A 17,498-nucleotide genomic window follows, 5' to 3' on the forward strand; every position below is an offset into this window, starting at 1 on the left:
TTACCCGAAGTAGCCATGACGTGCTCTCCATCACAGGATAGTTAGATTGCAGCACGACATATCTCAGCAATGCTTATAGTAGATTTACCCAATAAGCACGACATGCCTCCACCACAGGATAGTTACCCAGTGGCCGACATATCTCAGCAATATGATAGTTGTGCCCCGTAGGCATGACATATCTCCATCCCTGGGATAAATTACTCAGTAAGCTACCAGACATGTCTTCATCACAGGATAGATTTTGATATCCAGGGTGGAAATATTATGTTAATGTAGCTGCTGGCGCTTGGGATATGATATAGTAGTATACAGTGGTGAGTAGCGGTGTGAACATGCCCCATATATAGTATTTAAAACCTTGGGGAAGGTTGTGTCTTTATGCTGCCAATAGTCGGCGGATCCATAAACAAGAAATAAAATTGGTCTGTCCTAAAATATACCCAGTTACTAGATAGAAAAAGACACCCTTGATAGCGCTTGGCATAGATTAGATGAGAAAAGATTTTTATGTAACAACTTTGTAAAGACCCGAGCAGAGTTTATTATCCGAGTTGAAAAATCTATTGTATGCGTGTTAATTCTGTTAGTCGGAGTTCATATTAGAGGTATGGTATTATGGATTCTTGATATTTTATTAATTTAACACTTGCTGTGACAATGATTCACATCTATACATAGTAGAAACTCCATCTTGGTATGGAACTTGGCTCGTTGGCTTACGATGAGAAACAAGATGTCTTTATCGCAATATATGAGACCAAATTATTCCCAGAATTTTAGAATATGTTTAATTGATTTCTTGGTATAACTGCAAACCTGCAGACCAGCCTATCAAGTGCTTGGTTTCATTCATGAGAGACAAGCTCCGTTAATCCTGTTTTATTAGTTTGGTGAAGAAAGTTATCCCCTTGTTTACTTGCAGCTAGCAGACGACATTTTCAGTGATCCTCAGTAGGGATGATCTAGAGAAGAGGAAGTTGATTTTATGAGTATTATAACAAGGACATCAGATCAGTTAAAGTGATGTGAAGTAGAACAGGCATCCCTTTGTCCACTGTTTATCGTGTTTTGAAAAATATTGCAAATGGATATCCGATATAGCACTGAGCACCAGGGAGGCGCAGGTAGGCCAGAAAATTGACTGTTGGTGACTGGAGGCGAAACCCCAGTATTCTTGTTTTCTAAAAACAAACAGAAGGGTTTAGAAAACTTAAGGCTGGATGTGACTGATATAGAGGAACTGTAGCTGTCTGTGAAGGAACAATTAGAACTGCGCTTTGCATGCAAATGGGTTTTGCAGAAAAGTCGAGGAATTCATTACCCAGTAGCCATGACATGTCTCCATCACAGGATAGTTACCCAGTAGCTATGACATGTCTCCACCACAGGATAGTTACCCAGTAGCCATGACATGTCTCCATCACAGGATAGTTACCCAGTAGCCATATGAGGATAGTTACCCAGTAGCCATGACATGTCTCCATCACAGGATAGTTACCCAGTAGCCATGACATGTCTCCATCACAGGATAGTTACCCAGTAGCTATGACATGTCTCCATCACAGGATAGTTACCCAGTAGCTATGACATGTCTCCATCACAGGATAGTTACCCAGTAGCTATGACATGTCTCCATCACAGGATAGTTACCCAGTAGCCATGACATGTCTCACCCCAGGATAGTTACCCAGTAGCCATGACATGTCTCCATCACAGGATAGTTACCCAGTAGCTATGACATGTCTCCATCACAGGATAGTTACCCAGTAGCCATGGCGTGTCTCCATCACAGTAGCTATGACATGTCTCTACCACAGGAAAGTTACCCAGTAGCTATGACATGTCTCTACAACAGGAAAGTTACCCAGTAGCCATGACATGTCTCCATCAGGATAGTCAGTGGAACATGTCTCCATCACATGTCAGAATTTATATGATACTGACACTGTTGCATTGTACATCCATTGGTTCCCAATTGCGTAGATCGATGCTCATGCTGTTGATCACTGGACTGTCTGGTCAAGACTCGATTATTTACAGACCGCAGCCATATAGCTGGAATATTGCTGAGTGTGGCGTAAAACTAAACTCACTCACTCACATTGTACATCCCCTCAAGCTGTGCAATTTGGTCGCTCATTTATTACTTTTATATATATCTAGAACATAATCTTTATCAGGTGGAGACCCGTGAAGATCTGGGTTAGAATTAGCCTTCAGTAACCCATCCTTATTGTTAGAGGCGACTAACGGGATCGGGTGGTCAGGCTCGCTGAGTTGGTTGACACGTCATCATATCCCAATAGTGTAGATCGGTGCTCATGCTGTTGGTCACTGGATTGTCTGTCCAGATTTGATTATTTACAGACTGCCGCCATGTAGCTGGAACATTGCTGAGTGTGGCGTTAAGCAACAAACCAACCAACCAACCTTATCAGGTGGCCTTGGATACAGGAACCTAAACTGAAATAATTTTGATGAGCTTCACGTGTCTGTCGCACCTGTTTTATGTGATTACGTGGCATAACCATGTGTAATATTGTGTTTTCCTGAATGTGCTCTCGGGCTTGACTGTATGTTAAATTCCCCAAGTAAACATGAGTATTCTGAGCATGTGTACACTGTGTGCGTGGACCGTTGAATGGTAATGTGTTCTCAGGTGGACATTTATATGCCATGAAAAGTAACAATTCATGTGTGCATGTTTCAGTCACCAGATTGCATTGTCATGGACCAGAATTATATATTGCCATGAAAAGCAGGGGACAAGTAATTCATGTGTGCATGTTTCAACTTTGGCAACCAAACATGGAAAAATAGATTCCATGTGACAAACACGTCGCAAGGAATATTAGTTGATGATCTGTATTAGTTGATGATTAGTTAAAGAAACAGGCTGACAAACTCTTTCCAAAATCATGATAAATCTTTGCTAAAAACAGGTCTCCATTGTACCACTTGGCATGGGCATGTTTATGAATTACTAGTGATGATAAGTGAGTGAGTGAGTGAGTATGGTTTTATGCCGTTTTTAGCAATATTCCAGCAAAATCACAGCAGGAGACACCAGAAATGGGCTTCACACATTGTACCCATCGCAGATAAGTGAAAAGGAGTGACTCTCCTGCCCCACTGCTGGCACAGATCACTAACACATGCAAAGGCTGGACAACTGTTCCGTAAATATCATTGTAGCAAATATCCCTTTGGAAACTGAAATTCTGCTCAACAAATGAGAAAGCATACAATAGTAAGTCACCTTGTGTCACAAGAAGGAATTGCTGATGTCACTGAAGTTGAACCCAAATACCAAAATCAAACAAATGTTATATTTGGGATTACACTTTCTTAACTTTCTTGACACTTTCTGGAATTAGCAGGACCTCCTGTATCAGACGAAGACACTCTGACAGAACAGAAACTGTTCAGCAGCCAAACGTGACATCAGATCCACATTCTTCAAGTTTTATCCTTGTTCAGTTTCCCTGAAGAAGTCTTTGAAGAGAACTTTGGCCCAGGAGTAGGACTCAATATGGCATCCATCCAAGGCACATGTCGGCACTTTTTGTGCTCAATGTGCCGTGTAGTAGTAGGACACAAAGTATGGAAATTGTGGAAGCTCTGGATCTGAAGGTTTGAGCTCAGCACATTATGGGAGACACATACTCAGAAACATGGTGACAAATACAGTCAAAGACTTCAATCTAATATGGCTGACAAACGGTGCCATTTAGCCATGTGGGTCCTACACTTGAAATTGAAAGGAATGTGATTCCTGTACTAGAAATTTGGAAATCATTGGACCAGTAGTTTGGGAGAATATTGGACTTATTTTAATTAAGTTTGAATTTTCTGCCCTTTGTCCTTGAGCCTAGAACCTTGAACCCAGATGCACTTTGTAGATTTTTTGTGAAGAGATTCTGATCACCGGTTCTTGAGTTATGATTGTAACAGAAACGGTGGAATAATAATAATAATAGAAAAACTACTCTCAGCATTTAAAACTATGCCTTGGACACTTTGTTAAAAGCTCAAGGTTTACGGAGTCCCTAGTTTCAAATACAGACAAAAAAACAAACCAAGATCAATCCAATTTCCAAACACTGGACACGCATGCATGGATCACCATTTGGACATTGATGGTTGGTTTTAAGAAACCAGTTCCAGCTGATAACAGCAAAGCAGCATCTCGTTATATCAGGTTATGGAGCCTGTTTCTGTATTAAACACTGGACTGCAGTTCATAGTTCTGTCCAGGATGTTGCAGCAGGTGTCAGGATATGGATGTGTCTGTCTTGTAGCACTGCCCCAGTGTGGACACATTGTCCAGTGTCTCTCGGTATTCGTCCTCCTCCAACCCTGCCTCAAGGTAGTGATGGTGCTTCTTGATGTTGAAGCGGGATGCCTCATTGTGGAGACTGCTGGTCAGGTTGTAAACACTGTCATTGGACTGAAGAGACGTCATTACAGGAACTGACTCCACACCTGAAACAAAATTGGTGAAGGAATTGCATGAATGTTGAGTTAAAATTCGACATTGCATTGTTTTGGCCAAAAGCTATTAGAATCATTCCTGTTATATAGAAAATTCAGTATATTAAACCTATGTTAGCATATTAATCAATCATCAGAAATGAGCAATGGAAAATGCAATGTTTTAATACTTACCTGATGCTACAATGCTTCAACTTCCCTACCTTAGCCAAACAGATATTCCTAGAACGGAGATACAGATTGAAGTAAATGCCCAAATACCCCAGAGTTATCTACCTTTGACCGATAATCCCTCATATTCTTCAGCATATGACGGCAGACGCAGCATGGACAGTAGTGCCAGAATGGCAGAAGCAACCCTTCATGATGATCCTAACGAAGCTGTTTGCATGGAGGGCCATCCTTGACAACAAGGCTTATTTCGCATGTCAGTTGTGGGCTTCTGGGTGTAGCAGATCAGCCAACAGATAAGCTTGAAGTACTGCCGAACAGGGCCAAAATGGTATTGTGTTAAACATCACTTCAGCGATGACATGGTCGGAGACCAGCACCGATATTGGCATAGGGCCCAGATGGGCCCAGTGCTAGTTGTGGTCATTCCCTGGGCTTACTATCTCAGAGAAGGACAGTAAGTGGAACCAGAAATCAAGCTGGCCTGGCTTGGTTTTTGGTAAATCACCAAAGATCATGCCCCTGGACTGCTTTTTGAAACTGACCTTTGAAACATCCAGTGTATGAATCTTGCTAACTATGGCTGCCTTGGTGAGAGCCAGAGGAAAGCATATCTTGATAGAAAGGTCCTCAAAATGCAGACTCAAGTGATTCATAAGGTGCTTGACGGAAGAATGACCCTCCAGACGAAAACCACCAAAAATGGTGAAAGGTTCTGTGGTACTGAGGCCAAACAGGTATCTGGAGCAAGAATTTCTCATTCTACAAGTGTCTCATTTATCATTTTCAGTTTCATATGACAAGAGAGAAACGAAAATGAAGATCGCGAAATCTAACTTGTTTTCTTGTAAGGTCACCGGATGTGATGTCACAGACAGGGGATGTGATCTTTGTTATTGAATACACAGTAAATTTGAAGATATTTCGTCTGGCAAACCCAAATTTAACACAAATCACTATTTAGAATGATTAATCATAGCTCACAGGAAACAAGCATTGTCACTAAGGTGACATAATCCCCCGCCGCAAATGATCAAATCAAACTTAAAAAGTAATGAAAGTGAAGGTTGTAATTATAGTTGAAGTTAAATGTCAACAAAAACATGACCAGTCAACCTCTCTTGATATCTTGCTCTGTAGTTGTTCAAATATTTTCAAGAATCACTTTGACCTTGACATGAATGTCTTAGTGTATGAAATATACAAAAATAGTAATAAAGAAATTGCTTATTGAAAAACATTCAAGGGAAGTCTTGAAAGTCTATGAAGAAAATCCAGTGAACTGTTCTTGAGATATCTCGCTGACAATCTTAACATGCAGTTTAACATGCTGAAATTTCCAAAGTGTCACCGTGACCTTGAAATTATTTGATGGTCACCAAAATCAACTGGGCCTTGCACCTTCCCTAGATGAAGCTTGGAGTCAAATATGAGGAAAATCCAGTGAACGGTTCTTGAGGTATCTCACTGACAAGCTTGACATGCAGCTCAACATGTTGAAATCTTCAAAGTGTCGCCATGACCTTGAAAATTAGGTGAAGGTCACCAAAATTGACTGGACCCTGCGCCTTCCCTAGATAAAGCTTGGTGTTGAATATGAAGAAAATCCAGAGATCAGTTCTAGAGATATCTCGCGCGACAAGGGTAAAACGTTGAAGTCCCCTTGTGACCTTGAAATGAAGGTCAAGGTCACTAAACTTGACTGGGACCTTTCTTTTACTGTGATGAACCTAGGTACCAAATATGAAAAGAATCCAGTCAACGGTTCTTAAGATATTCCAATTCGTACGTACAGACGGACGGACGGAGCCTAATGCTATATCCCCCGCTTTGCGCGTAAACATGCGGCAGGGGGATAAAAAACCATGTTGTTTTTGGCTATATAATTGGCAATATCACGGAACCAGTTTGACCTTGTATACTCCCGTGACCCGGAAACAGTAGTTGATCAACACTCCACATGCAAGTTTCTCAGTATCTTTTATTTGAACATTTCTTGATATTAGGACAACCACTACATTCTACACTGAATATGCAGATAAGAAACATAATAGTGAGGATGTATGTTGATGCTAGTTTGTTTGTTTTTTTACTTTGTCCGATGCAGCAACGTTTACAAACATCGGCATCAACAACAGGTGCGCGGAAATAGGCGTGACATAATTTGTTTCAAAATAACATTGATGCTTTTCTTATTGTGATAAAATATGATACATGATGCATATGTATTATATTATATACTAAAATATAGTGTCAATTATAGTCTCACGTGAAATTAGTGATGATTTAATGAATTGTGCGGTCATATTACATGTATGCCAAATTTATAGTCTCGCTTCAGAAAAATTTGAATTAAATTTACAGTATAAATTTATGCAATAAATTAAAATCCTTGGTGAATACTGATGACAGATTTGTAATGCTTAATGTTTCACAGCTGGTTACAACTTTAGACATTTTCATGTATTTTCATATGTTTATTGTTATTAATAATATGATAACTATTTTTCTCTCCCAAATGGTCACGGGTAAAGACACTATAAGGATTTATCAAATGCATTAGCAAATTGTAAATAACCAATTATCAATTACTGTCTTTCAGTGATGTGGAAAACTAACAATTTTACATAATTATTTAAAACAACTATACCATAAAATATATGGATAGATGTTTCTTATTATTTTGTGTATTGTTTCAATACATTATCTTGCTAATATATACCTCAAATACAGATGGGTGATGAACTACTTTTGTTTTCAACAGTAACTCTTTGTTTTGTGAATTATTTATTATCACAGACAGTATTTATTCAGTAAAGAGGCCCTCGCCCATAATACAATCAGATTGACACTGTGTTTAGTGGGTGTGCAATATAACCTTTGCAGCTCTACATCCTGGAGTTTATCAATTTCTGTACATGGCATAAGTATAGGCCAACATTGTATATGACAACATCATTTTTCCTATCACAGAAACGGATGAAATCAGATCTACAGTAGTAAGAATGTAATGTAAATGGATTTCTTAAAATTTGGAATGACGAGATACAAAAATAGTCATAGTCTGTGTGAATGCATTTCACTCAAAATCGGTATTTGTTTTAGTCATTAAAACAGCCAAACAGCACATCATTTGTTCTCCAAGTAGGAGCAAAATTGAAATAATTATGTTGCAGTTTCAAAGTTTCAATTCTATCTAGTAGTTCTTCACATTGTTTGATGTGTGTCCATTTGTTTTCTAAAAATACTGGTCAAGTGACCCATGCATATCATTTGAGGCAATGACAATATCAAATACATACAGACCCTCATCTGGGAAACAGACTGAACAAACTGGTTTGGAGCAGTGCTGACAGGATTTTGCATGTTTGTAATTCATAGTGATGATGTTGTGAATCAAGATTGTTCTTGACATATTTTGTTTTATGATGGCAGGGGCAATTTACATACTGTAGTCAGTTTGGAGCTAATCCATTGAGCATATCACTATCAGACACTTCAGCACACAGCAACAATCCTTGAAAGTTCAGTAGACATACTGTAGTCATACGAGCATATCACTATGAGACACTTATGTTATTGCTCTAAAAACCCAAAGGAAAGATACTAAGGTAAGATTTCTATTTGCTTTAATTTTAACAGAATATGAGGCCTGTTGACTTTCATCAGAGACCATATAATTAATTACATGTATATTGTCTCTGTTTTCATCAAATGATAATATTTTCTGCTAATTATACTGTTACAGCAACGGCAGAAATGATACTAGTAATTTGTGACTGAAAATATTAAGTTATTGTTATGACATACTGACATTTTATAATATTTCCCCGTGTCAGAACATTAAATTATTCGAAAATCACCGACCGCGAGATCCATTACGACTTTGAATTTGTAAACATAAAGATCTACGCACTGGCGGCAATATTAGGGGACAAAATATACAATGAAAGCAAAAAATGACAATTACTGTTAAAAACAGCTAACAGTAACCAATTGAAGGGGATTGAAAAGTTAATTCTACTATTCATTTTGGATTTTACGGAATTTGAATCAATTTAGAAAATGTATCAATGGTCGTTTTCCAACTCGTACGTATTTTACTTCCATGAGTGCCGTGCTGTACGTGCTTCCGGTTTCACCAAGGGTGGGTACAATTACAAATATTGTGATAATGTTTCATGAGCTGCATTATTTAGGTATTCAGTCGTTTTCTTTGAATGTTTTTGAGTTCAGATTCTACGCGTAATTTCAAACATCCTTCATGTCTTGTCACCTAAAAAAAAGCGAGTTTGGCCACGCCCTTCACGTGTCACCTACGGCTGTCAACAATGTCCTTGTCGGAAGGTTTGTCAAACAAAATCATTATAAACTCGATAAATATGATAATTTTGTGACAAAGACAATAACATGTACCTAATCAGACCATGTAATTAATTCCAACGAAAATAGTTGGATCTATCAAAAGGATGGCACAATTGTTTCGGTATCACGATGCATGTGGAGTTGTTTGTTTACCACCATTGCCATGATCGTTCCCATTCATCCAATCGGCGATGTGACATTTAGATTGTTTTTGTTTATAAATAATTAAACCGAAAGTTACTAATTTTTAGAAAATGGGAAACTTCAGTGTTTTCTCTTTACCTAAGAACAAAAATATTGATGAAATTATAAAAAAATATTTCGTCATGAAGAAAATATTAGACTGGGTACCACTCGACGTGATGTGCCTGAAGTCCACAATGGCCGTTATTTGCGGCTGTGTGCCGAGAAATTTTAATTCGAGGGCGTTTCATTTTAAGGTACATAAACTAATTGAAGATGTTTAGACAGCTGAGAATTAATGCTTTCCAAACATAATTCAAATGACATGTAAATCCGACTTGTTAAATAATTATTGCAAGTTTAATTTGGGGATGTCATTTTGCTGCTCCCCTGTCGAATGGGTTCGACAGTAGCATTGAGAGGATTAATGGGGCAGGCATTCTGGCAACACTGCAGGTTGGTGAAAAAAGGGCACAAAATTCCTTTCATCATCACTGTGGTATGAATTATTAAGGGGCAGGCAATCTGGCAACACTGCAGGTTGGTGAAAAAAGGTCATGAAAAACTCATATCTGGCACAGACTTAAATCTGTTTCAAATATCATTCCATTCCAGTACAGTCTATTAAGGGAAGCTAAGGTATAGTGCCAGGTAAGGCAGAGCCACAATTTCTCTGCAAAAATCATTCTGCTTCAACCGTTTGATGTCAAGCTATTGCTATGAAATAGAAAATAGAGAGGTGTCAGATAAAACTGATTGAAAGTATAAGTGCTAAAGATCATCATCAAGTACTAAGGCTTGCATGCCTGCAGGATATCAAGACTTATGACAGTGTGGATGGTATACACACCCGTTAACTAGTGAAACCTACACTATATAATAGGGGAGACAACTTTAGTAGCTACCTTGGTATGATGGCCTGTCTGTATCACAAATGTAGCCACTGCTGGACACGTTGCTGGAGAAAACATGTGGGTAAGGGGAGACAACTTTACAAGCATCTCGCATTGTACAGCCAGCACTGAAATAGGAGAAACATATATAACTGCATCCGTTTCATCATTGGTATACAAACAATTGTCATCATTGTATCATATATACAAACTTATTTGGTTTATCTCCAAAAGGTTTATCTCAAAAAGATTATATTTATTAGGAACAATAAGAATGGTTTGATATGAATATGAACTATCAAAAAAGGCATAACACTGCTAAATGCATTCCATCAAAGTTCTATTCACTATAATATTTTTATCATTTAAAGAGGATAGGTTATGGTTCATACTAGTCAAAGCAGCAATCATTCGAAACTAAACATGATACAGCCTCAAATCATTTAACCAAATGTGCAATTGAACACGAAAACACTTTGGAAGTTAAAAGACGTTTACAAACAATATTGCACACGAAAAAAAATGTTTCAGAATATGTATAAAAACAGATGTTAATGGGAGAGAAAATATGTTGTATTGTGAATAAAACTGTTGAACAACATAAGAAAATAATGTGTATGCACATCGATGTTAACACATATATTTTCTCTTAACAGATATTCTCATTTTATAACACATCCTAATGATCATGTTTGAAAAAGAAGTATAAATATTAACCATTAACTTCTTGAGAGAAGTTATAATCAGAGGCATGTTATAATCAAAGTCGAAGACACAGGTGAAACCTTCAGACAACTGTGAGTGACTTACTTAAGGGACTGTGGATATGTCTCTGACAGGTAAAGGTGGAGAACCTCAGCGAGAGAGGAACAGCCTGTCAGTATTCGGGGATGTCAGGTGTCGGCTGAGATCTAAATACAAACATACATAAATGTAATTTTTATGATAAAATTGGAAATTTTAAATATAAATTGTATATTTATATACTTATCCTATCTCACGGTATGCACTTCTCTCGCTTGATTCGACACTGAGTGGAATGATGGAAACTTTTTTCCCTTGGCCTCTCTTGTCCATCCGCCCAAGCACTCCATGCTACCCTCATTATAAGACAGCTTCCTAGTTGTCATGCAAAGCATGCGGCATGCACCACTAGCTACCCACGTGACTATCTCCGAATCATCATTCTCATTCTTGGAGCCACTGGAATATCAAGCTTGGAGAATCTGCGTGGCGGGGAGGATGGGCGGGAATCCGTCGCGTGAGATAGGATAAGTATATAAATATACAATTTATATTTAAAATTTCCAAATTTTTAAACTTATCCTATCTCACGGTATGCACTTATCCCACGGTCGGACGGCTGGACGCAGATACCCTGTGTCTTGTCAGTGCGAACAGTAGAACTGTGTAGACTGGAAACAACCGTAGATAGCGATGCACAAGGGAGGCCTGTTACGACTAGCGCAACTCCTATGCCTGTGACGAGTTCCTCTGAACTCCTTGGCTTACTAAGCACAACGTCTCCCAGGGAGATGGGTGCTCCCGAGCGATGAGGTGTTCGTCCGCAACCTCCGGAAAAGGATGCAGCTCAGCGAGAAAGGATGTCACTTCGCCACGATTTTCAAGCTTACTTAATTGCTTCGAAAAGTAGAGGTCAGAACACGTGAAATGTCTAACTCTTCCACATCGGGATACAGAATCGTGCTCCAGATTCGTCCAACCTCTGAGGTGGTAGTATCTCCGTGTCTTAGTATAAAACTAAGTGAAGTAGTTCTAACCCATAGGCAATCAAAACATAAGGCAGACATCAAATTCAGACTTATATTCAGGAAAGTACTGGGAAGCAGCAACCGCGTGGGACCGTTCCCTATCTGCGTTGTTGGGTCGTACTCAGCTGTTGTGCGAGAAACAAGGGGTCCAAACTGGTACAGGCCGTAGACGTCCTTGACTGAGAGATCCCGAGTAGTAGGAGGAGAAGACCGAGTCAGATCGCCAGAAACATCCTTCCATAATGGCGTGGAGAGAGCAGTTACTATGCAAAGACATCGTAGATGCTAACGCCTGTGTCTCATGTGGATTGAAAGCTGTCAGTGGCGGTAACCCAGCGAAGGTGTAAGCCCATAGGATGGTGGCTCTCATCCAGAAGGATAATGTGGTGCGAGATGTGTGGTGGATGTTGAGGACAACAGAATGAAAAGGGCTTTGCTGTTTTCAGGCTGTAGTTGAAGTGATTCCTCCTAGAACTGGTTTATTTACAACCCAGTGAGCTTGCTGACACATGATATGCAAATCAGGCCTGCGCAGGGCATTGGCTTCTGTCCTAAACCAATGAGCTCCCAAGCATGTGACGTCAGCGGTGTTATAACAGGTGGGCCCCCATGAAATATGGTGCAATAGCTGGTTGAGTAAAAGTGTGCGTAAGAATTACGCCGCTTACATAATCCTCCAAAACCATTTGAATAAGGGTTGCTCCAGGTGTAAAGTCTTTGATGGATCGTTTATTCATAGAGTTCATAGTCTTACTGACTTACTGGTCCTTAAAATCCTGTGACCTCCTTGATGTATGATATGAAGAGCAATCAAATATGATGGGAGCAGCCCATGGTTGCGTAAAAGTGGCTTAATGTAGAGGTCGGTCAAAGGCACGAGGATAGTAGATCTTGTTGACGCCTTAAAGTGAGTCCCGCTTAGGGCGATGCTAAGTGATCCCACTGATAAGGGGATACGTTCTCTCTCCATTGTGGGTTTTAGAGTGCGTTAAGCAGAGTTCCAATAATTGTCTTAAGACAACACATATATTGTCTAGCTGGTGTTTATTCTGTAAGTTTGAGACTTGAGTTACTCAACAGTGAGTAATTTCCCATCCACTTCTGGTGGCTTAAACTGAGGCGTAGGCTGGCCCTAGTGATATAGTTGCTTCCATGACACTAATTCCATCTAAATTGATGAGTCGAGATTCTCCTGAGAGTTATCCTCAGCTAAATTCACTACAAATACAATGTTATGATTGCCAAAGGATATGAAGGACCAACTACCGCAAAAATTTGAGCCCTTATTGAGTATAAGGCCGTAGAAGGTAAACGAGGTGCCAGCCCAACCGTCTAGGTGGGCGATGGAGGAGAGAGTGACAATATGGCCACGGTCACCTGGGATGCAGTGGCAGGAAGCGGCAAGGGGCCCTATTGGGGTGAGTAAAGTTTTGACTGTTCTTGGAAACATTAGGACAGAGGTTTCCACTTAACCTTCGTATGGAAAGGGAGATAAGCAATAAATATGAGTCAGGATCAGTTTACTTTATAAAGATATGATCTCTTGTGGATACAAACAGCATATTCATTGAGTTAAGAGTTTGTTTGTGTTTACAGAGATGAATACCTAACACAACTGTGTGCGCACTGTATAAATCCTGTGGAAACTCAAAACAGGGATTGAAGTTGTGTTGAAAATGCCTGTCACTGGATGCTTCATTAATCAATAACATAAAACGATGGCAGACAAGAGTATGAAATCTTAAACATTGTTGGACGCTATAATACAAAACATTCCAACCCAGTCCATCAGCTGCCAATCAAGACACACTAGTCTGTGAGAGGGCAGGGCATTATTATTTTTCTGGGTTTGTTTTTTGTCTGTTTAAGAAACCATGCATGTCCCCAAAACTGTCATGGGATCCCAATATATTTATCGCTCACTGCTTTATGTTGTAAACTATACTATACACTCAAAGAGGTACACAGTGTCATATCGTGAATGCAGGGAAAGTGTAACTATAGGCTATTCTTCTGCGAGTGTCATATGAAATAATGACATACTGTTGTAAAACGTTATTGGAACCCATGAACATCATCTTGAGCTCCTCACAGTTAGATGATGTCAAGCCCACAAATGCCTGACAAATTACACCTGACACAGAGATTAGTGGTGTAGTAAGGTAAGTAGTACAAACTACACCATAGAGGTATTGAACGTGTTTGAAGATCTTTGTTGTGTAGAAAAGTCAGTATCGAGTCTTATGATGATGTCATGAATCTGTGACCATTATTGATCCACCACATGTGACCACTGCACTAAACAAGGAAGCACCTAAATGATATGCCAGAAGATGGCCTCGGATGTTTAACTGACTGGTCTGCTTGCTGGCATGGTTTCCAAAACAAGCAGTTAGAGGATTTGCCCACTAAAAATCCATAGCCCTGTGCACATATATTTCACAAGGATCATGCAAACCATGTGCATTATTGCACTGAGATGAACAACCTCTACAACAAAACTTGAACTGTTTCTAGTTTCAAAAACAAATGTCCAGGACAGTCAAACTTCAGAATCCACCATCCAGAGAACAGAACGGTTTCAGTCCCAAACACAACCTAAATGGTTTCCAGCCATAAGAAACGAATACAATCAGCCTCAGAATACAGCTCAGTTTCAGCTTCAGAAACAATTCCAGCTTCACAGTGACTGACATAAGATTAAAGCCATTTGTGATTGAGTGAGTGAGTTTAGTTTTATGCCACTTTTAGCAATATACCAGCAATATCACGGCGGGTGACACCAGAAATTGGCTTCACACATTGTATCCATTATGGGAAGCGAACCCGGGTCTTCGGCATGACGAGCCAACGCTTTAACCACTAGGCTTCCCCACCGCCCCCACCATTTGTGAGGGGCATTCCAGTAATATCCCAACATGTTAAGTGAGTGAGTGAGTTTAGTTTTACTTTGCACTCAGCAATATTTCAGCAATATGGCGGCAGTCTGTAAATAATTGAGTCTGGACCAGACAATCCAGTAATCAACAGCATGAGCACCGATCTGCTCAACATGTTAAGGAAAGTCAAAAGTGATGCAGCTCTCAGACACCAGCTGCATAAGCAAGCACCCAAACACAACAAATTTCTGATTATCCATGGAAGTTCTGATGTAGTAAATGAGATGCTTGGAACCTGTTGAACCAAAAAGTACAAAATTGTTGATAAATGTCGGCTCACATTTGTCTTTCAGTATTTATGATAGATGAAACACTTTCCTTTGAGTTTAAAATGTAAACCCTCCTTCTTAACTAAACTCTCCTTAGCATGTAATACCCTTTGAATACATGAGGGGTGGTGGGGTAGCCTAGTGGTTAAAGCGTTCGCTCATCACGCCAAACACCCGGTTTTGATCCCCAAATCGGTACAATGTGTGAAGCCCACTTGTGGTGTCCCCCTCTCCATGATATTGCTGAAATATTGCTAAAAGCAGCTTAAAACTAAACTCACTCACTTGAATGCATGTTTAATGCATGTTAAACAGATGTGTGTAACCGGAGTTCCTCACCTGGTTATCTTGTGGTCTGGTACACCCCTGACCACACAGGACTGCATGTAGGGTCAAGACAGGTGCCTACATGGGGGGTGAGGGAATACCAGGGTGGGTGGTCTTTGTGGGACATCAGACTCTCAACAAATGTCCCCTGGGGTGTGAGAGGGAAGGGGAGGCTGGAGTAGACAGCTGCAACCTGAAGTAAACAAGGCTGATGCTTAGACACTCACGTCACATGGGGAAACAAACTCTCACTTATGTGACAAAACATAAGCCATCTCAACTGTTTTCTTCTCACAATTTAGTGAATACATTTGTCTGCTTGCTGTGTAATGCTGCAGTCAGGAATATTCCACCTATAAAACATAAGCTTCTTTCCTCATGAAACTAGAACTACACAATATAGAACACAAAATTTGCAAGATTTAAAACTGATTTTGATGGTCTGTACACTAATTTGAAATGATATGCAGGATCAAAGGCTGGGTACAGTCTCCCACAGAGTCTCAGAGACTGTTGTGACTTTCATATCTTTAAATCCAATCTAAGACTAACATATTTGTGATGTTTATGCTTGGCTTACACGCACCTTTCTCCCGAGATTGTTGAATGACGCTGTGATATCAGCCAGCTGTGTTGCGAAGCCCTCACGCCTGTACGGGAGAGACAGTGTATCCAGACAAGCTGCCATGATGCCACTGGTGTGGTAGTCTAGTTCCCCCTGACAATGAAATTAGAAATATGTAATATTTTCTGACTAATATAGTTTTTACTTATCCTGACTCATGCTAAATGCTTGTCTCCTTCTTCTTGCGAATGATAGTGGAACACTTGAAATCCCTTGAAGTACTCTTCTAAAAAAACAGACGTAAAATCATCACTCACCCATGAGTAGTCTCCCTTGCTTCCTTTGGCACTCTTTTTGGTCACATGACCAGCTATGTTTGTCACTCTCTCCATTTGTACGCCCGACACCTGGATTTACAGGTTGGGAGGGTTGACCTCATGAGTCAGGATAAGTATAAAATATCAATTTTACTCAGAAAATTACATATTTTTCCTTATCCTAACTCATGCTAAATGCTTGCTGAATCAGTCGGAATCGGTGGTGGGTCAGGCCACTTCCTGGATTCACTGGCTGCTGTTTTACATCCTGTATTACCCCCCCATGGGAACTTATGACGGCACTGTTGATGATTCTGTTTTTCCAACTTCCATCTGATGAGTCGGGGGGGAACCACAACTTGTCAGATTTCTTCCGAAACTTCTGACATTTTCGTGTGGATTTTAAATATACTAATGTTCCATTAGTTATCTATTGCAACTCCATCTCTTGATGCATGCATCAAGTGGAGATACGACCCTTCTTCATGTACGAGTAAGTCCTATACAAGTACAGGGTCTATCACTCATGCTAGTCTGTCCTAGACGTATGCAAGGACTTTAACCATTTGCTCTCCAGAGCATTGGTTTTCACAAGTCACGTGATAAAAGGGTGACATTTTTCTCAGCGCCATTGTGGAACCATTAGTTGTTGTACTGCAGCAAGTGGCCCAAACTGGTGAATGCCTGAGACGTTTTCGGTGGCAATGTCTCTGAGGTAGTGGTTGGCAAACACCGTGTCCGATTTCCAAAAGCAGCCCTCCATTATTGTTGTAATCGAGCAGTTTCCATGCAGAGCAAGTGTAGACGCCAGGGCTCTGACTTCGTGGGGATTGGAGGCTCGTGGAGGCTCAAGTCCTGCTGCTTTGTAGGCCCTTAGTATAACAGCTCTCATCCATATCGATATCGTTGTCCGTGAGACTTCGTGGGCATCTCAGTGGATAAGGGGGATGAATAGGCATTTGAATTTTTGTCTCCTTGTTTTTGTCCTTTGTGGGTAGACTTTTAGTGATAAATCCTGTGAATCCTTTTGCCCAAGGACTGTAGAGAGTGCAGGGATGTGGAACTGTCTGTCAGGCTGGCCGGGCAGTTGGTTCTTGGCAATAAAGTCCCATCTCAGTCCTAGATGTACGATGTCATGATGTCTTGATTCAAATTGTGTTCATTCAAAGTCCAGAGCATGTATTTCTGACATGCGTGCTG

General features: G+C 40.1%; 1 protein-coding gene across 1 annotated transcript in view; it reads right to left on the bottom strand.

Moving 5' to 3' along the window:
* Positions 1-3,994: 3,994 nt before the first annotated feature.
* LOC124271516 (protein misato homolog 1-like) overlaps positions 3,995-17,498 on the bottom strand; it is a 30,661-nt gene continuing 17,157 nt past the window's right edge. Inside the window, 5 exon segments of the mRNA XM_046706663.1 lie at positions 3,995-4,488; positions 10,122-10,237; positions 10,920-11,002; positions 15,466-15,609; positions 16,003-16,134. Coding sequence (XP_046562619.1) covers positions 4,277-4,488; positions 10,122-10,237; positions 10,920-11,002; positions 15,466-15,609; positions 16,003-16,134 — 687 coding nt within the window. The 3' untranslated portion in view covers positions 3,995-4,276.

The sequence above is a fragment of the Haliotis rubra genome, unplaced genomic scaffold (assembly GCF_003918875.1).
Source record: "Haliotis rubra isolate DU_JTF1 unplaced genomic scaffold, ASM391887v1 Scf161, whole genome shotgun sequence".
Classification (NCBI taxonomy): domain Eukaryota; kingdom Metazoa; phylum Mollusca; class Gastropoda; order Lepetellida; family Haliotidae; genus Haliotis; species Haliotis rubra.